General features: G+C 37.5%; 1 protein-coding gene across 1 annotated transcript; it reads right to left on the reverse strand.

Annotated features, from left to right (window-relative positions):
* Window positions 1–735: 735 nt before the first annotated feature.
* LOC123528568 (kielin/chordin-like protein) lies at window positions 736–15,095 on the reverse strand. Its single transcript, XM_053522207.1, has 5 exons — window positions 14,885–15,095; window positions 9,846–10,082; window positions 7,877–8,116; window positions 6,528–6,671; window positions 736–5,427 (listed from the first exon to the last, which is right to left on the reverse strand). The coding sequence occupies exons 1-5, from the start codon at window positions 15,042–15,044 to the stop codon at window positions 5,351–5,353; spliced, it is 858 nt and encodes a 285-aa protein (XP_053378182.1). The 5' UTR covers window positions 15,045–15,095; the 3' UTR covers window positions 736–5,350.
* Window positions 15,096–15,189: the final 94 nt, after the last annotated feature.

The following is a 15,189-nucleotide window of genomic DNA, read 5'->3' on the forward strand; positions in this document are numbered from 1 at the left end:
GAAATAAACAAAGGGCCATAGCTTACTTAAAATTTGTTGAACCAGTCTCATTTTCATGGGGACACAACTAGGGTACCAATACATCATTCTGACAAAGTTTGGTCAAAATCCCCCTGGTAGTTTCTGAGGAGATGCGATAACGAGAAATTGTTAACGGAAGGACGGACGGAATGACGGACGGACGGACGGAAGGACGACGGACCACGGACGCAGAGTGATTTGAATAGCCCACCATCTGATGATGGTGGGCTAAAAATCAGATGAGCTAAAAATAAATTTCATCAAACTTTATTTGTAGTTTGTTTCCTTTGTTGCTAGATAATGGTTATTTACACGTGTATTGTCTTCATCACATATACGAAAACATGGCGTTTGTCGAAAGTAGAAAATATTCGCTTTCTTTGATACACCTGTGTGAAAACTTAGGGGTACTTATGTACAGACAAACTTCTATTGGTTAATGAGCGAAGCGGCAAGTGAGATCACTGCGTAGGAGTTTGATGAATTCAAAAATGCGTGCGCATTGTTATAAACATGTATACATGTACTTTAAAAAGTTGTACTGGATAGAAATTTATAAGCATATATTTGTAAAATAATATTATTATGATGAGAAATTTACGTATGTCATTAGACTATGTACTTCTTATGTATGTCGCAACACTGACATGCATTGTTGTATTGCCATATTGGTCCGGGACCTTCGGGATGCAAAAATAAACTTAAACTTTAACGTAAACATATTAAAATGATTATATTCATACAAATGGCATGGACATAATATAACAACAAAATGTAATGATACAAATGTAGTACAGTTCTTGAAATTTTCAAGAGTCAGTGCGGATTATCTATCTTTTACTCATATAGACCAGCATTCTAATGTGTTTCCGTGATGGTGATTATAAACAATTTGCATAGAAACATTGAGAAATATAATATCAGTACTTAACAACCATTCTAACTCCACACTTTGTGTTGTTAACCCTGTAACAATTAGGATAATGTTCTGTTTTAAAATATTGATAAATGATGCACATGTATATCTAACAAGAGGGCCAAGATGGCCCTAGGTCGCTCACCTGAGAAACACACCATAACAGTGTAAACATGTTTGACCTAGTGATTTCATGGAAACAAATATTCTGGCCGATTTTCATTAGGATTGGATCAAAAATGTGGTCTCTTGAGTTTAAACAAGTATTTTCTTTGATGTGACCTAGTGGCCTAGTTTTTAATTCCAGATGATCCATATTCAAACTTGACCTAGATTTCATCTAAACAATCATTCTGACAAAATTTCATGAAGATCAATTGAAAAATACAACCTCTATCGCATACACAAAGTTTTTCTTTGATTTGACATAGTGACCTACTCTTTAACCCTAGATAACCTAAATTCGAACTCGACCTAGATTTCATCAAGGCAATCATTCTGACAAAATTTCATGAAGATCAATTGAAAAATACAGCCTCTATCGCATACACAAGGTTTTTCTTTGATTTGACCTAGTGACCTACTTTTTTACCTTAGATAACCCATATTCAAACTCGTCCTAGATTTTACCAAGGCTATCATTCTGACTAAATTTCATGAAGATCAATTGAAAAATACAGCCTCTATCGCATACACAAGGTTTTTCTTTGATTTGATCTAGTGACCTAGTTTTTGAACCCAGATAATCCATATTCAAACTTGACCTAGATTTCATCAAGGCAATTATTCTGACCAAAATTCATGAAGATCAATTGAAAAATACAGCCTCTATCGCATACACAAGGTTTTCCTTTGATTTGATCTAGTGACCTACTTTTTGACCTCAGATGACTCATATTCAAACCCGACCTAGATTTCATCAAGGCAATCATTCTGACAAAATTTTATGAAGATCATTGAAAAATACAGCTTCTATCGCATACACAAGGTTTTTCTTTGATTTGACCTAATCACCTAGCTTTTGACCCAACATAACCCATATTCGAACTTGACCTAGATTTCATGAAGGCAATCATTCTGATAAAACTTTATGAAGATCAATTGAAAAATACAGCCTCTATCGCATACATAAGGTTTTTCTTTGATTTGACCTAGTGACCTAGTTTTTGATCCCAGATGACCTATTTTCGATCTTGGCCTAGATTTCATCAAGGTAATCATTCCGACAAAATTTCATGAAGATCAGTTGAAAAATACATCCACTATCCCATACACAAGGTTTTTCTTTGATTTGACCTAGTTTTTGACCCCAGATGACCTATTTTTGAACTTGACCTAGATTTTATCAAGGTAATCATTCTGACCAAAATTCATGAAGATCAATTGAAAAATACAGCCTCTATCGCATACACAAAGTTTTGTTTTATTTGACCTAGCGACCTAGTTTTTGACCCCAGATAACCCAATTTCAAATTTGGCCTAGATTTCATCAAGGTAATCATTCTGACAAAATTTCATAAAAATCAGTTGAAAAATACAGCCTCTATCGAATACACAAGGTTTTTCTTTGATTTGACCAAGTGACCTAGTTTTTGATCCCAGATGACCCATTTTCGAATCTGGCCTAGATTTCATCAAGCTAATCATTCTGATCATAATTCATGATGATCAGTTGAAAAATACAGCCTCTATCGCATACACAAAGTTTTTCTTTGATTTGACATAGTGACCTAGTTTTTGACCCCAGATGACCCATTTTCAAACTTGGCCTAGATGTCATCAAGGCAATCATTCTGACCAAATTTCACGAAGATCAATTGAAAAATACAACCTCTATCGCATACACAAGCTAAATGTTGACAGACGACAGACAGACAGACGACAGACAGACAGACGACAGACGACGGACGACAGATGACAGACGACGGACGCCGGACATCGAGCAATCACAATAACTCACCTGAGCATTGCTCAGATGAGCTAAAATCCAGTACCTTTAATGCAAAAATGTAAACGTCTTTAGTTTCATAACTTAATGTTTTTGTGAATATTTTACAAATGCTGCGAAAACGTCACTGAATCAGAAAAAAATTGTACTTACAGCGGACACGACTAAGTTAATTTCCTCAGTGTACCATTTTTGACCACCACAATGCACTAAGAAGGCTGTTCTTTGAAATAATTCCTGCCATGGAAATATAGAACGCAACCAAGCAAAATAATGGCAGACTCGGTTACTGCTTATGGGACCTAACACCGGCTCAATCGGAATTTCTAATAATATATATGTTCATACACAAGACGAATTTGAAAATTAACAAGAGCTGTCGGAGGACAGCAACGCCCGACTATTCAACAGCCTTGTCAATTAAATGAATACGAAAGTCGAAAAAGGGGCATAATTTTGTAAAAATGCAAAACAGGGTTATGAAACCTGCACAGTGCTTATCAGCTCATGACAGTGGACAAGTGTGTGAAGTTTCAATCCATTCCAATTAGTGGGTACTGAGATACCAGCTTACATATAAGAATTTAACCAAAAACTGCTAAGTCGAAAAAGGGGCATAATTTTGTAAAAAGTAGAGTTATGGGACCTGCTTAGTGCATGTCAGATCATGACAGTGAACAAGTGTGTGAAGTTTCAATCCATTCCCATTAGTGGATACTGAGATACCAGCTTACATACAAAAACTTAACCAAAAGCTGCTAAGTCGAAAAAGGGGCATAATTTTGAAAAAAAAAGTAGAGTTATGGGACCTGCTTAGTGCATGTCAGATCATGACAGTGAACAAGTGTGTGAAGTTTCAATCCATTCCCATTAGTGAGTACTGAGATACCAGCTTACATACAAAACCTTAACCAAAAATTTCTAAGTCGAAAAAGGGGCATAATTTTGTCAAAAAGCAAAATAGAGTTATGGAGCCTGTGCAATGTAAGTCAGTTTATCACAGTGAATAAGTGTGTGAAGTTTCAATCCATTCCCACAAGTGGTTACTGAGAATAGTCGAGCTAAAAATGGTTATCATTTGCCACTAGGGTGGGTTGTTTCTTGTATATTTGTATCATGACGAATGCAGGCATTCCCTAAATAATTTGAATGCAGATAATAAACAAACGGATGCATATTTAGGCGGTCTAGTAAGAATGGTGATTATTTGCCTCTAGGGTTCCATGTACATTTTCAAACTTTGCTCTCGCAGTACGATAAATTTAGGCGTCCTCTGATTAATAAGAAAGATGATTATCCACAAAGGTTGCACTTGCAGCTCAGCAAATGAAGGCGTCCTCTGATTAATACGAAAAGTGATTATTTGCCACAAGGGACCTTTTTGTATATTTTTAACCTTTGCACTTGCAGTACGGCAAATTTAGTCGTCCTCTGATTAATAAGAAAGGTGGTTATTTGCCGCTAGGATTCCTCGCACATTTTCAAACTTTGCACTTGCAGCACGGCAAATAAAGGCGTCCTTTGCTAAATAAGAAAAGTGATTATTTGCCACTAGGGGCCTTTTTGTACGTTTTTAACGGTAGCACTTGCAGTGCGGCAAACTTAGGCGTCCCCTGATTTATAAGAAAAAAGAAAGGTGGTTATTTGCCACTAGGATTCCTCGCACATTTTTAAACTTTGCACTTGCAGCACGGCAAATTAAGGCGTCCTTTGCTGAATAAGAAAGGTGTTCATTTGCCACTAGGATGCCTTGTACTTTTTCGAACTGTGCACATGTAGCATTGCAAATCTGGACACTCTTTCATAAACCTGATTAATACGAGCGGTGAATATTTGCAACTAGTGTCTCTGTACATGTATTTTCAAACTTCGCACTTGTAGCGTGACATATTCATGCGTTCTCTGATCAAAACAGAGCGGTTATTATTTGCCACAAAGTTCCATTTTGCAAGTCTGATTTATGTGTACTCTGATTAATAAGAAAGGTGACTTTTTGCCACTAGGTTTCATTGTCCGTTTTCAATCCATGACATTGTAACATGGCGAATTCAGGCATTCTCTGATTAATGATAATAAAAATGGTAGTTATTTGCCGCTAGAGTTCGTTGTTCGTTTATACTTGTAGCAAGGCAAATTTAGGCGTTGTCCAATTGATATACGTGTTATTTGCTAGCAGGTTTCGTTGTTTGTTTTCAATATGTGCCCTTATAGCCTGGCAATTTAAAGCATTCTCTAACTAATAATAAAGGTGATTATTTGCCACTAGGATTCGTTGTTTATTTTCATACTTTGTGCTTGTAGCATGGTAAATTTAGGCGTTTCCTAATTAATACAAAAGGCGATTATTTGCCACTAGGGTTCTTTGTTCATTTTCATACTTTGTGCTTGTAGCACGGCAAATTTCTGCGTTCTTTGATTATTAATAACGGTGATTTTTTTCCTAGCTCAAATTTCTTGTAAAGTTTTCAAAGAAGTTGAATTTCTTTCGATATCAAGAATAACGTCAGCAAAAGAAACAAGCTTGTCGTGAACTGTGAGGAACCTGTAAAAGAGGAATAGATATACAATGTATATTTGGTTATAGACCAGTAATGATACACAGTAATTTTCTTGCAAATATCTATTCACTTTATCCTACAGCTGCATGGAAATGCCGAGATCGCATCGGAAGAAAACGTAAGCTTACGTAAATTGCCGATTCCCATTATTGGTTTTAAACTGATATATAAGGCATGAACACACTAAATAGCTGGCCTTCTTTATTCTATATAAAATTGACAACTTTCCAATGGCTGCAGCACACATCAGGATCCATTCTAAATGTCTGTAACTTATATGTTCTTGATGAAAATTGTCAATGCTGAATAAAAATCTAAAGAAAAGCGGGCGTAATGTTTGATGCAAGAAAAATATTTTAGTCAAACACACAAACTCAGCTTGAGACCCAAAACTGTAGTGGTGGTGTATGATCCAAGATTCCATGACGAATTCTGTCATGCTCTCATTTCATTATGAAAATGCTTCCTAAATGTCAAGTATAGATCTGTCATGTGATTTCATAAAAAAAAAACTTGCAAAGAAAATAAGAAAAAAATAGTTCTGCAGAGCAAAAAAACAAAACAAAACAAAAACAAAACAAACTGAGAACTATTTGAAATCGCCATTATGCGGTACCAATTTCTTTCGTTTAGTGTCACCAACTGCCGCATATAAATGCCAGAAGATGGCGCTGGGGCAGGTTTTTATATCAATTATGAATGCTTCACATCAGATCCCTTTTCAAAATTTTAAAAACTACTGATAAAAAAGTTATGAAATTCGTTTATATGTTCTTATAATGCTCATACAAACACAAAATGGTGTTTTACATTTAAAGCGTACTTACAAGGATTTCAAGCTATAGGTCAGTCTAGCGCTTTTCATTAACAACCATAGATTTACAACTTCCATAGTCATAGAGATATTTTTATTTTCAAATTAATGGTTAGTTTGATTAAACGAACTTGGCTAAAAATTAGTGTCAACATTAGAAAACTTTTTTTCTACACAGCTTTATTAATGTTGAACTTTTGATGCTTATCAAAATGAAGTATTATGGAGCTGCTGTTAAAAATCATGTAATGAAAAATAGTTCTATTTTACCGCATGTAAAGCAGCACATTCCGTCTGGCTTATATTTGACATCACAATCCAGCACCGTATCATCACAAGTGATGTTTAAGCACGATTCTGTGCCGTCTATTGTGCACGTGCACACGTGACATGGATCAGTGTTCGTTCGTTGACCTGAAAACAGAGAGGATTAGTTCTGTTTATATTCTATCAAAGCGACTACTGGGGTCATACAGCGACGGCAGACATCTTCAGATGTATTTCTATACCCGATTCGTAAATGATGAATCAGAGACAACGCGTAGTACTTCCGTTATTTCTAAGCAGTATTCTTGTCATCTATCTGTAAAATATGGCAAGTCGTTTTACTATTCAGTGACTATAGGAAATAATAAAAATACAAAGTTGGCATGATGTCTTTGTGTAAAATGTGGCTGCAACTTGTTCTTGATATAATCATAAGATATATTATCTTGTGCAGTCCTTTTTTTCGATAATTGCTTCCAGGGACTGAATATCTAGACGAAGTAAAAAGGATGGACTACAAAAATCCTAATGCGGATTGAAATATGTGGCAACTGTTTCGGAGATGACAAGACTTTGCCGAGTTTCCACACAAAAAAGTTGCCAGCGAACCACACCTTCTACTAGTGGCATATAGATTCTTTTCCTTGCATTTCATATTCTTCAAACAATAGCAGGAATGAAAGTAAAATGAAAGTTTTTCTTCCTAGCACTATTTTATTACAGTAGCGTATTAAAAAAATAATTAAAAATTCAGGGTGAGAGTCATGATTACACCCCGGGATGTAAAAGAATTTTTCCAGCACCGGCAAAACACTGGTAAATCCTGTCTGACATTCAAGAAAAGTGGTTCTACATCAATCACTCTAGCCCCGGTGATTCCCGAGACTAAAACTATTCTTTTTGATATTGAGACTGGAAAAAATACTGCTTTAGGCAAAGCATCCTAATTTCTGTTTGTTCACCTACTGCTATTCTGTTGTGTGTAGTCTATATCTAGCTGACAGATGTGTCGTGACGTTATAATAAGCAGCTGTAAGAAGAACTTCTGCACGGACGGACAGAAAACAACCAAGTTGAATAACAGAATCGGTTTATTTGAGTGTTCTTTTAAAAAAATGAAACGTGAAACAATCCTCACGACCACTTCCTGATGCTTAACATATATTGGATGGATTTCTTAATCTCGAAGAGTTAGAAATTAAAACAAGATTATTTCATCGTTTGATTAATGTACACCATTATAGTACTCAAACGACAGTATTGCAACAAATTCAGGTATAAAAATCCATACGAATTTCATTGAACATGCTTTAGATTTTGAGTGTTTATCTGTAAAATTTTACAAATCTTACCAACTATGTAGTGTCTGTCCCCAATTTTGCACTTCTGTTGCGGACCACTAGTGGAGGTAGTAGTTTCAGGCTGTGGTGAAGTTATATTGACGCAAACTTTACAACATTCCCCAGTTATATTCCTCCATCCACCTTTACACACGTTTGGAGGATACCAGCAGTTTGTTTGCCAAGTGTTTACTACCCCGTACTCACATTTTGAACCGAAACAGTCATATGGATCTTTTTCAACATATTCCCCTATAAAAATATAAACATACATTATTATACTTTTGAAATTGTTGATCGCACTTCATCACTACATCATGAATTATTTCAGCATGAGACGTTTTCGGAGAACAGAAGAACACTGACAGACCTACAGGACGTCATTCCTCTTTTTTAGGGTTCACATAAATGAAAAAATCTATCTGTGTGTCCATGGGGCACTGGTGCCCCCCCCCCAGCAGTCACTGTTCCGCCATACGCTACTTTTCGGCAATGTAAGACTAAGCAAAAAAAATAATACATTGGGTTTTGGGAATGAGTTCGGGTGGGGTTTGTATACTATACAAAATAATATCGAGAAACAAAAAAGTAGAAAAGAATAAAAGAAACTAAACGAGCAAAAAGAATACATAATTAATATCTAATGTATTTATTTATATATTTATTTGTTTATTTATTTATTTATTTATTTATCTTGGTTTGATGACTCCAGGTCATAACATAAGCTTTTGAGCCTTCGTGTATATTTTTGATAAGTCAAGGGTTGTAACTCTGGGATGGATTAATTAAATCCTTGATAGCAAAAGCCCCATGTACACAACTTCACATACTGAATAACAATCCTTGATGTCTGAAGACTTCAAATCAATTGAGCCGTGCCATGAGAAAACCAACATAGTGCATTTGCGACCAGCATGGATCAAGACCAGCCTGCTGTTCGCTTTCAAAGCCTACTGCAATTAGAGAAACCGTTAGCGAACAGCATGGATCCTGACCAGACTGCGCGGATGCGCAGGCTGCTCTGGATCCATGCTGGTTGCAAAAGCACTATGTTGGTTTTCTCATGGCGCGGCTCAAAAACTTCTTGAAATATGTATAAGAAAACTATTTTACAGCAGGGCAGACATCCGTACAGACGGAGAGGCCTGAGGTCAAGGGAAAATCTGATTATAAATGCCCTCCCCCCACCAAAAAAATCCTGGTGACACAAAAAAAAAAAAAACAAATGATGATATACTTTATGCCTGCTGATGACCTGCAAAATTCGATTTACTCTATACAACTGAACAATTAAAAGAAGAAATGTAAGTTGAAATACTGTTGTTGAAGATAAATATGACGACGATGTAAATATGCATATTCTCGTCTGAAGTTAATCGTATCTATAAGAAGATCGTTTTGAAGAAAGAAAATGCAGCCAAGCAAAATAACAGCAGACTCGGTTTGATTTAGTAATTTCACGACAGGTAATGCGATATGTAACACTCCTCGCTCTCATCGGCAGCTGCTCAGATGGAACTCAATTATCGAAACATGTTGAATGGGCTCCTTTGCTTCAAGGACAAGAAAATACAACAGCACTGAGTCCAAGCAAGGGAAACCTACAATGTCCACCACAGGACACATAAAGACTGTGCATTTTGATAGTCAATAAAATCTATAAAATAAAGATCCTTTGGAAGCAAAGAAAGCAACAATGCAAAATAATAACAGACACTGTTTAGCTGAGTATTTTCATGAGAGGCAATGAAATGCGCAACATCCCAAACGCCATGTAACACCGGCTGAAGTCATACGGAACGTTGTGATATTTTATTAAATGCACACAGGGGAGATTTTTTTTATTATTTCTCCATGGAAGCACAGAAAGTAACCAAGGAAAATAATAGCATACTCGGTTTTACCGAGTCTGTTCAATAAAGGTAATAAAATGTGTAACACTCAACGTTGTATGTGCAGAAATACAGAAAATAGCACTCACCGTTAGCGTATATCTTCTCCTCGTACACACACCCATCTTGAGGGGTACTACTGGGGGGTATTGTTGTGGGTATAGTCGTCATGTTATGGCATATAGGACAACACTGTCCGAGAACTCGTTCACTCCATCCGTTACAGTATGGAGTACGAAAGAAACATTCACCATCCCATGACACAATAGCACCACCGTCACAATACGTACCATAGCAGTTATAGGGGTCTTTTTCAATATTTTCTCCTGTAATGCGAAGATCGGCAATAACGTTTCGATTAATTTAATTCAAGATGTGATCTCCTTCCTTATTATGCAAAACAAATGCGTTTTATGTAATTTTAAAGATATTTGGAATAGATAGTGTGGGTTTCACTTTGACGGCATATGTTTTAATTGATTTTATATGTATTTACTATATGTTGTTTTATTTAAGGACGCGTATTAAATAAAGTCATATTTTGAATATGTCTAGCGTTCCATATTTATTCAACGCAATCGAATTCTGTATCGTAAACAGTTGTTCCAGGTATGAATAATTAACATACAAAATTTAATTAATTACTTATATTAAAATAATTTCTGAGTAATCACCTTACAGAATCCTATTCGTGCCAGTTGTAATGTCGTCCGTCGCGCTTACAGGGCGACATACGAAAATGTGATGTGACATCGTGACAATGTGATATGACACACGGCAATGCCAAAGACGCTCGACAATGTCAAACGAACGACAATGTGTACGGATGATGTCACGATGTTAAATTGTATTGTCGCGTGTCAATAGCACGAAATATCGCAATGTCACTTCGCGTTGTCGTGCGTCGTATCGCATTGTCGCGAGGTCACTTTGCATTGTTACGGAATCCTGGTAGGACCATGTCGTATGTCGTCCGTCGCGCTTTGAGGTCGACGCTCGACAATACGACACGACATCGGGACAATGGGACACAACATCGCGACAACGCGACACGACATTGCGACACGACACACGACAATAATATCGTAGTGTCATGTCAAATTGTCGCCTTTCAAAAGTGCCATATTTCGCATTGTCGTGTCGGATTGTCGCGATGTCGTGTTGCATTGTCGTTGTCGTGTCGCATTGTCGCGATGTTGTGTTACATTGTCGCGATGTCATGTCGCATTGTCGTGCGTCACGGTCTGCCTTTTTTGCTGCTCGCGACGCGACGTTCGACAATGTGCCGGAAAATGAAAATTAACCTGTTAACGTTGTCTATGGGAAGATGAAATAGTTTGGCACCACCTCATGAAGGTCTGCGAGTGTTCCTTTATGTATCACAGACCAGTGCAAATAAACTGGAACACTCGCAGACCTTCAGGACAACGTTAACAGGTTCATATTCATTTGCACTGGTCTGCAACATTTTCAGGAACATTCGCAGAATTTAAGGAGTCAGTGCCAAATGAGTTCATCCTCTCATAGACATCTCTTACAGGTTCATTTTCATTTGCAGTTGTCTGCAATATTTTAGGAACACTCGCTTTCAGGAGGTCGTGCCAAACGAGTTCTTCCTCCTGTATTTATCAACAACAGGTTCGAATCCTATTGCACTGGACTGCGACATTTGCAGAAACTTTTGAAGACTTCCATTTCGGTCGGGTAAATATGGACTAGACACCAGTCGACGCGCGACAATTTGAAAGAATATTATTAATGTGTCGCTTCGCATTGTCGAGCGTCACTTCGCGTTGTTGCGTTTCGCGTCGCGTTGTCGTGTGTCGTTTTGCATTGTCGCCTGACGCGATTCCGGCACAGTCACGACGCAGGACATTTCAAGATGACAATGCGAAATATTTACATTCGCCCTATTCTTTTCCATTGAAAATTATGACGTTCATTTCGTATGAACAGCAAAAGGAAAGGCGCGAAAGTTACGTCATCGCTGCTTAGTGATAACCGACTGCTGTTTTGACGACGTCCGCGTATAGTAAGGGAGAACGTTCCTTAGATGACATCGCAGTTGTTCTGTGTGGTGAACAGAATGGCCGGGAAACTGATATTAATGTTAAATGCCACAAAATATGTGCAATTTATAATATTATCTTATTTACAAATGGAAAGGAAATATAATGTAAATATGAGAAATGAACTATTTTTTTCGGTGTTCATGCGAAATGAACGACAGAATAGGATCGGCAAATTAAACATAAATCGCTAGCGGGATTCATGGATTTGCCAATCCTATTATGTTGTTCATTTCGCATGAACACCGAAAAAAATCATTTCATTTCTTAAATATCGCTTCGTATTGTCGAGCGTCGCGTCGCGTTGTCCCGCGTCGCGAGCAGCAAAAATGGCAGACCGCGACGCACGACAATGCAGAACGACATCGCGACAATGCAAAACGACACACAACAATGCGACACGACATCGCGACAATGCGACACGACAAAGCAACGCGACAATGCGAAATATCGCGCTTTTGAAAGGCGACAATGTGACACGACACTAAGATATTATTGTCGTATGTCGTGTCGCAAAAGTTGCGTTGCATTATCGTGTCGCGTTGTCGCGATGTCGTGTCCCACTGTCGCAATGTCGTGTCGCATTGTCACAGCGCGATGGACGACATACGACATGGTCCTAACAGGATTCCATAGAAAATCATACGCCGCTCATGAATTATTTAATATAAAAACCAGCGTTGTTTATTTTAACAAAAAACATTTGAATATCCAACGTTTATTACGTACATATATTTCAAATGAAAGATACACAATATCTACCTTTTACTAAAATATTTAGTATTTAGATATTTACTTCAAAAGCAGAGAATCCTCACCAAATGTATCTAACTTTTTTAAATATATAAATTTGTTGTGTATCTATTGCTACAATTATAATTAAATGTCATGCAATAAAAAACAATAGCTGTCTCCATAGGATGACACATGCCCCCGATGGCACTTTAAATGAATAGTTATGGCCGATGTTAGAGTTTAGGACCTTTGACCTACGGAGCTGGGTCTTGCGCGCGACACGTCGTCTTACTGTGTCACACATTTATGCGTAGTTATTTTAAAGTCCATGCATGAATGACAAAGATATGGACTGGACACGCCCATCAATGCACTATCATGAAAAATGACCTTTAACGTCTAAGTGTGACCTTGACCATTGAGCTACGGACCTGGGTCTTGCGCGCGACATGTCGTCTTACTGTGGTACACATTCATGCCAAGTTATTTGAAAATCCATCCATCGATGACAAAGATATGGACCGGACACGCCCATCAATGCACCATCCCTTAATGTCTAAGTGTGACCTTGACCTTTGAGGTACGGAACTGGGTCTTGCGCGCGACACATCGTCTTACTGTGGTACACATTCATGCCAAGTTTTTTGAAAATCCATCCATCGATGACAAAGATATGGACCGGACACGCGCATCAATGCACTATCCCTTAATGTCTAAAAGTGACCTTGACCTTTTAGGTACGGACCTGGGTCTTGCGCGCGACATGTCGTCTTACTGTGGTACACATTCATGCCAAGTTATTTGAAAATCCATTCATCGATGACAAAGATATGGACCGGACACGCCCATCAATGCACTATCCCTTAATGTCTAAGTGTGACCTTGACCTTTGAGCTACGGACCTGGGTCTTGCGCACGACACGTCGTCTTACTGTGGTACACATTCATGCCAAGTTATTTGAAAATCCATCCATCGATGACAAAGATATGGACCGGACACGAAAAATGCGGACAGACCGACAGACAGACAGACGGTTCAAAAACTATATGCCTCCCTTCGGGGGCATAAAAACAGTCAATTATTAAAAGAACTTCCAGTCTTTTAGTGGCTGTGCACATTTATATTGTGTTCAGTAGTACATGTATACAGTGTGTATTATTTTTTCAAATGCATAGTAATGTTAATACACATAAACTTGTTAGTTCTATGTTTACATAAACTATATGTAGTATTTGATCATGATTTCAAATATGAAATTTTGGTCTTGCATACCTTTAACTGAATAGAAACAAGAGCAGTCACAGGAGACAGCGCGCTCGACTATTTCGATGCTGGAGAGTGAAACTGGGCACATCTGAGGAAATTGGAGCTGTCACTGGAGTGTTTAATGACTCCAATGGTGGACGAAGATATTGCACAATAGCTTGAGTCTGTGTAAAAATATTTAGTAATAAGACAGGTAAAGATAAAGTGTATCAAAACAAGAGTTATGCACCTTGTGTCATATGATGTGGGTGATGATGTGGAACAACTACTTCAAGTTTGAATCAAATCCATGTCGTAATAACTGGGATATAGTGAAAATGCATCAAAATTAACCTTAAATTCTTAGTAAAAGGGGGCATAATTCATGAAAAATTGGTGCCAGAGTTATGCACCTTGTGTCATGTGATGTGGGTGATAAGGTAGAACAACTGTTTTAAGTTTGAATCAAATCCATTTAGTAATAACTGAGATAGAGTGAAAGTGTATCAAAACTTAAACCTGAAATTCTAAGTAAAAAGGGGGGATTATTCATGAAATATTGGTGCAAGAGTTATGGCCCTTGTGTCATATGATGTGAGTGATGATGTTGAACAACTATTTTAAGTTTGAATCAAGTCCATTTAGTAATAACTGAGATATAGTGAAAGTGCATCAAAACTTTAACCTGAAATTCTAAGTAAAGGGGGGATAATTCATGAAAGATTGGTGTGAGAGTTATGACCCTTGTGCCGTATGGTGTGGGTGATGATGAGGAATAACTATTTTAAGTTTAAAGCAAATCCATCAAGTAATTACAGAGATAAGGAGAAAAAAAGAGAAAGTAGAAAAAAAACTTTAACCAAGGTGGGGACGCGGAAAGACGCCGACGCCGACGCAGGGGTGAGTAGGATAGCTCTCCATATACTTCGTATAGTCGAGCTAAAAAATTACATGTATCCAAAACATATAAATATATACCATATCACAGTATGTATAGTAAAGATAATTTATTTTACTGGTAAATAAGCTGTATTAATAGAGCCGAAAAATGTTACCTAATTAACGTGTTTACTCTTACCGTCAAGATAATGTTTTCCGTAATGTAAACATCCTCCCGGAGGAGTACCTGGAGGAGTAGTTGTACGAGGCACAGTTGTTATAGGTGGCGTTGTTGCTGCTGTTGTTGTTGTTGTTGTTGTTAGTGATGCCGCTGTCACTATGATGAAGACAAACTCCATAGTCACAATCCTAATTGTTTGTTATCTGCTGAAAACTTAAGTTCGGAAGAAAGACATTTAAATGGGATGTTATCAAAATCAAACCCTTAAAACTGTTAATAAAATGCCAGCAATCTAGGCAATCCGTTGCACATATAAAGATATA

The sequence above is a fragment of the Mercenaria mercenaria genome, chromosome 13 (assembly GCF_021730395.1).
Source record: "Mercenaria mercenaria strain notata chromosome 13, MADL_Memer_1, whole genome shotgun sequence".
In the NCBI taxonomy this organism is placed as follows: Eukaryota; Metazoa; Mollusca; class Bivalvia; order Venerida; family Veneridae; genus Mercenaria; species Mercenaria mercenaria.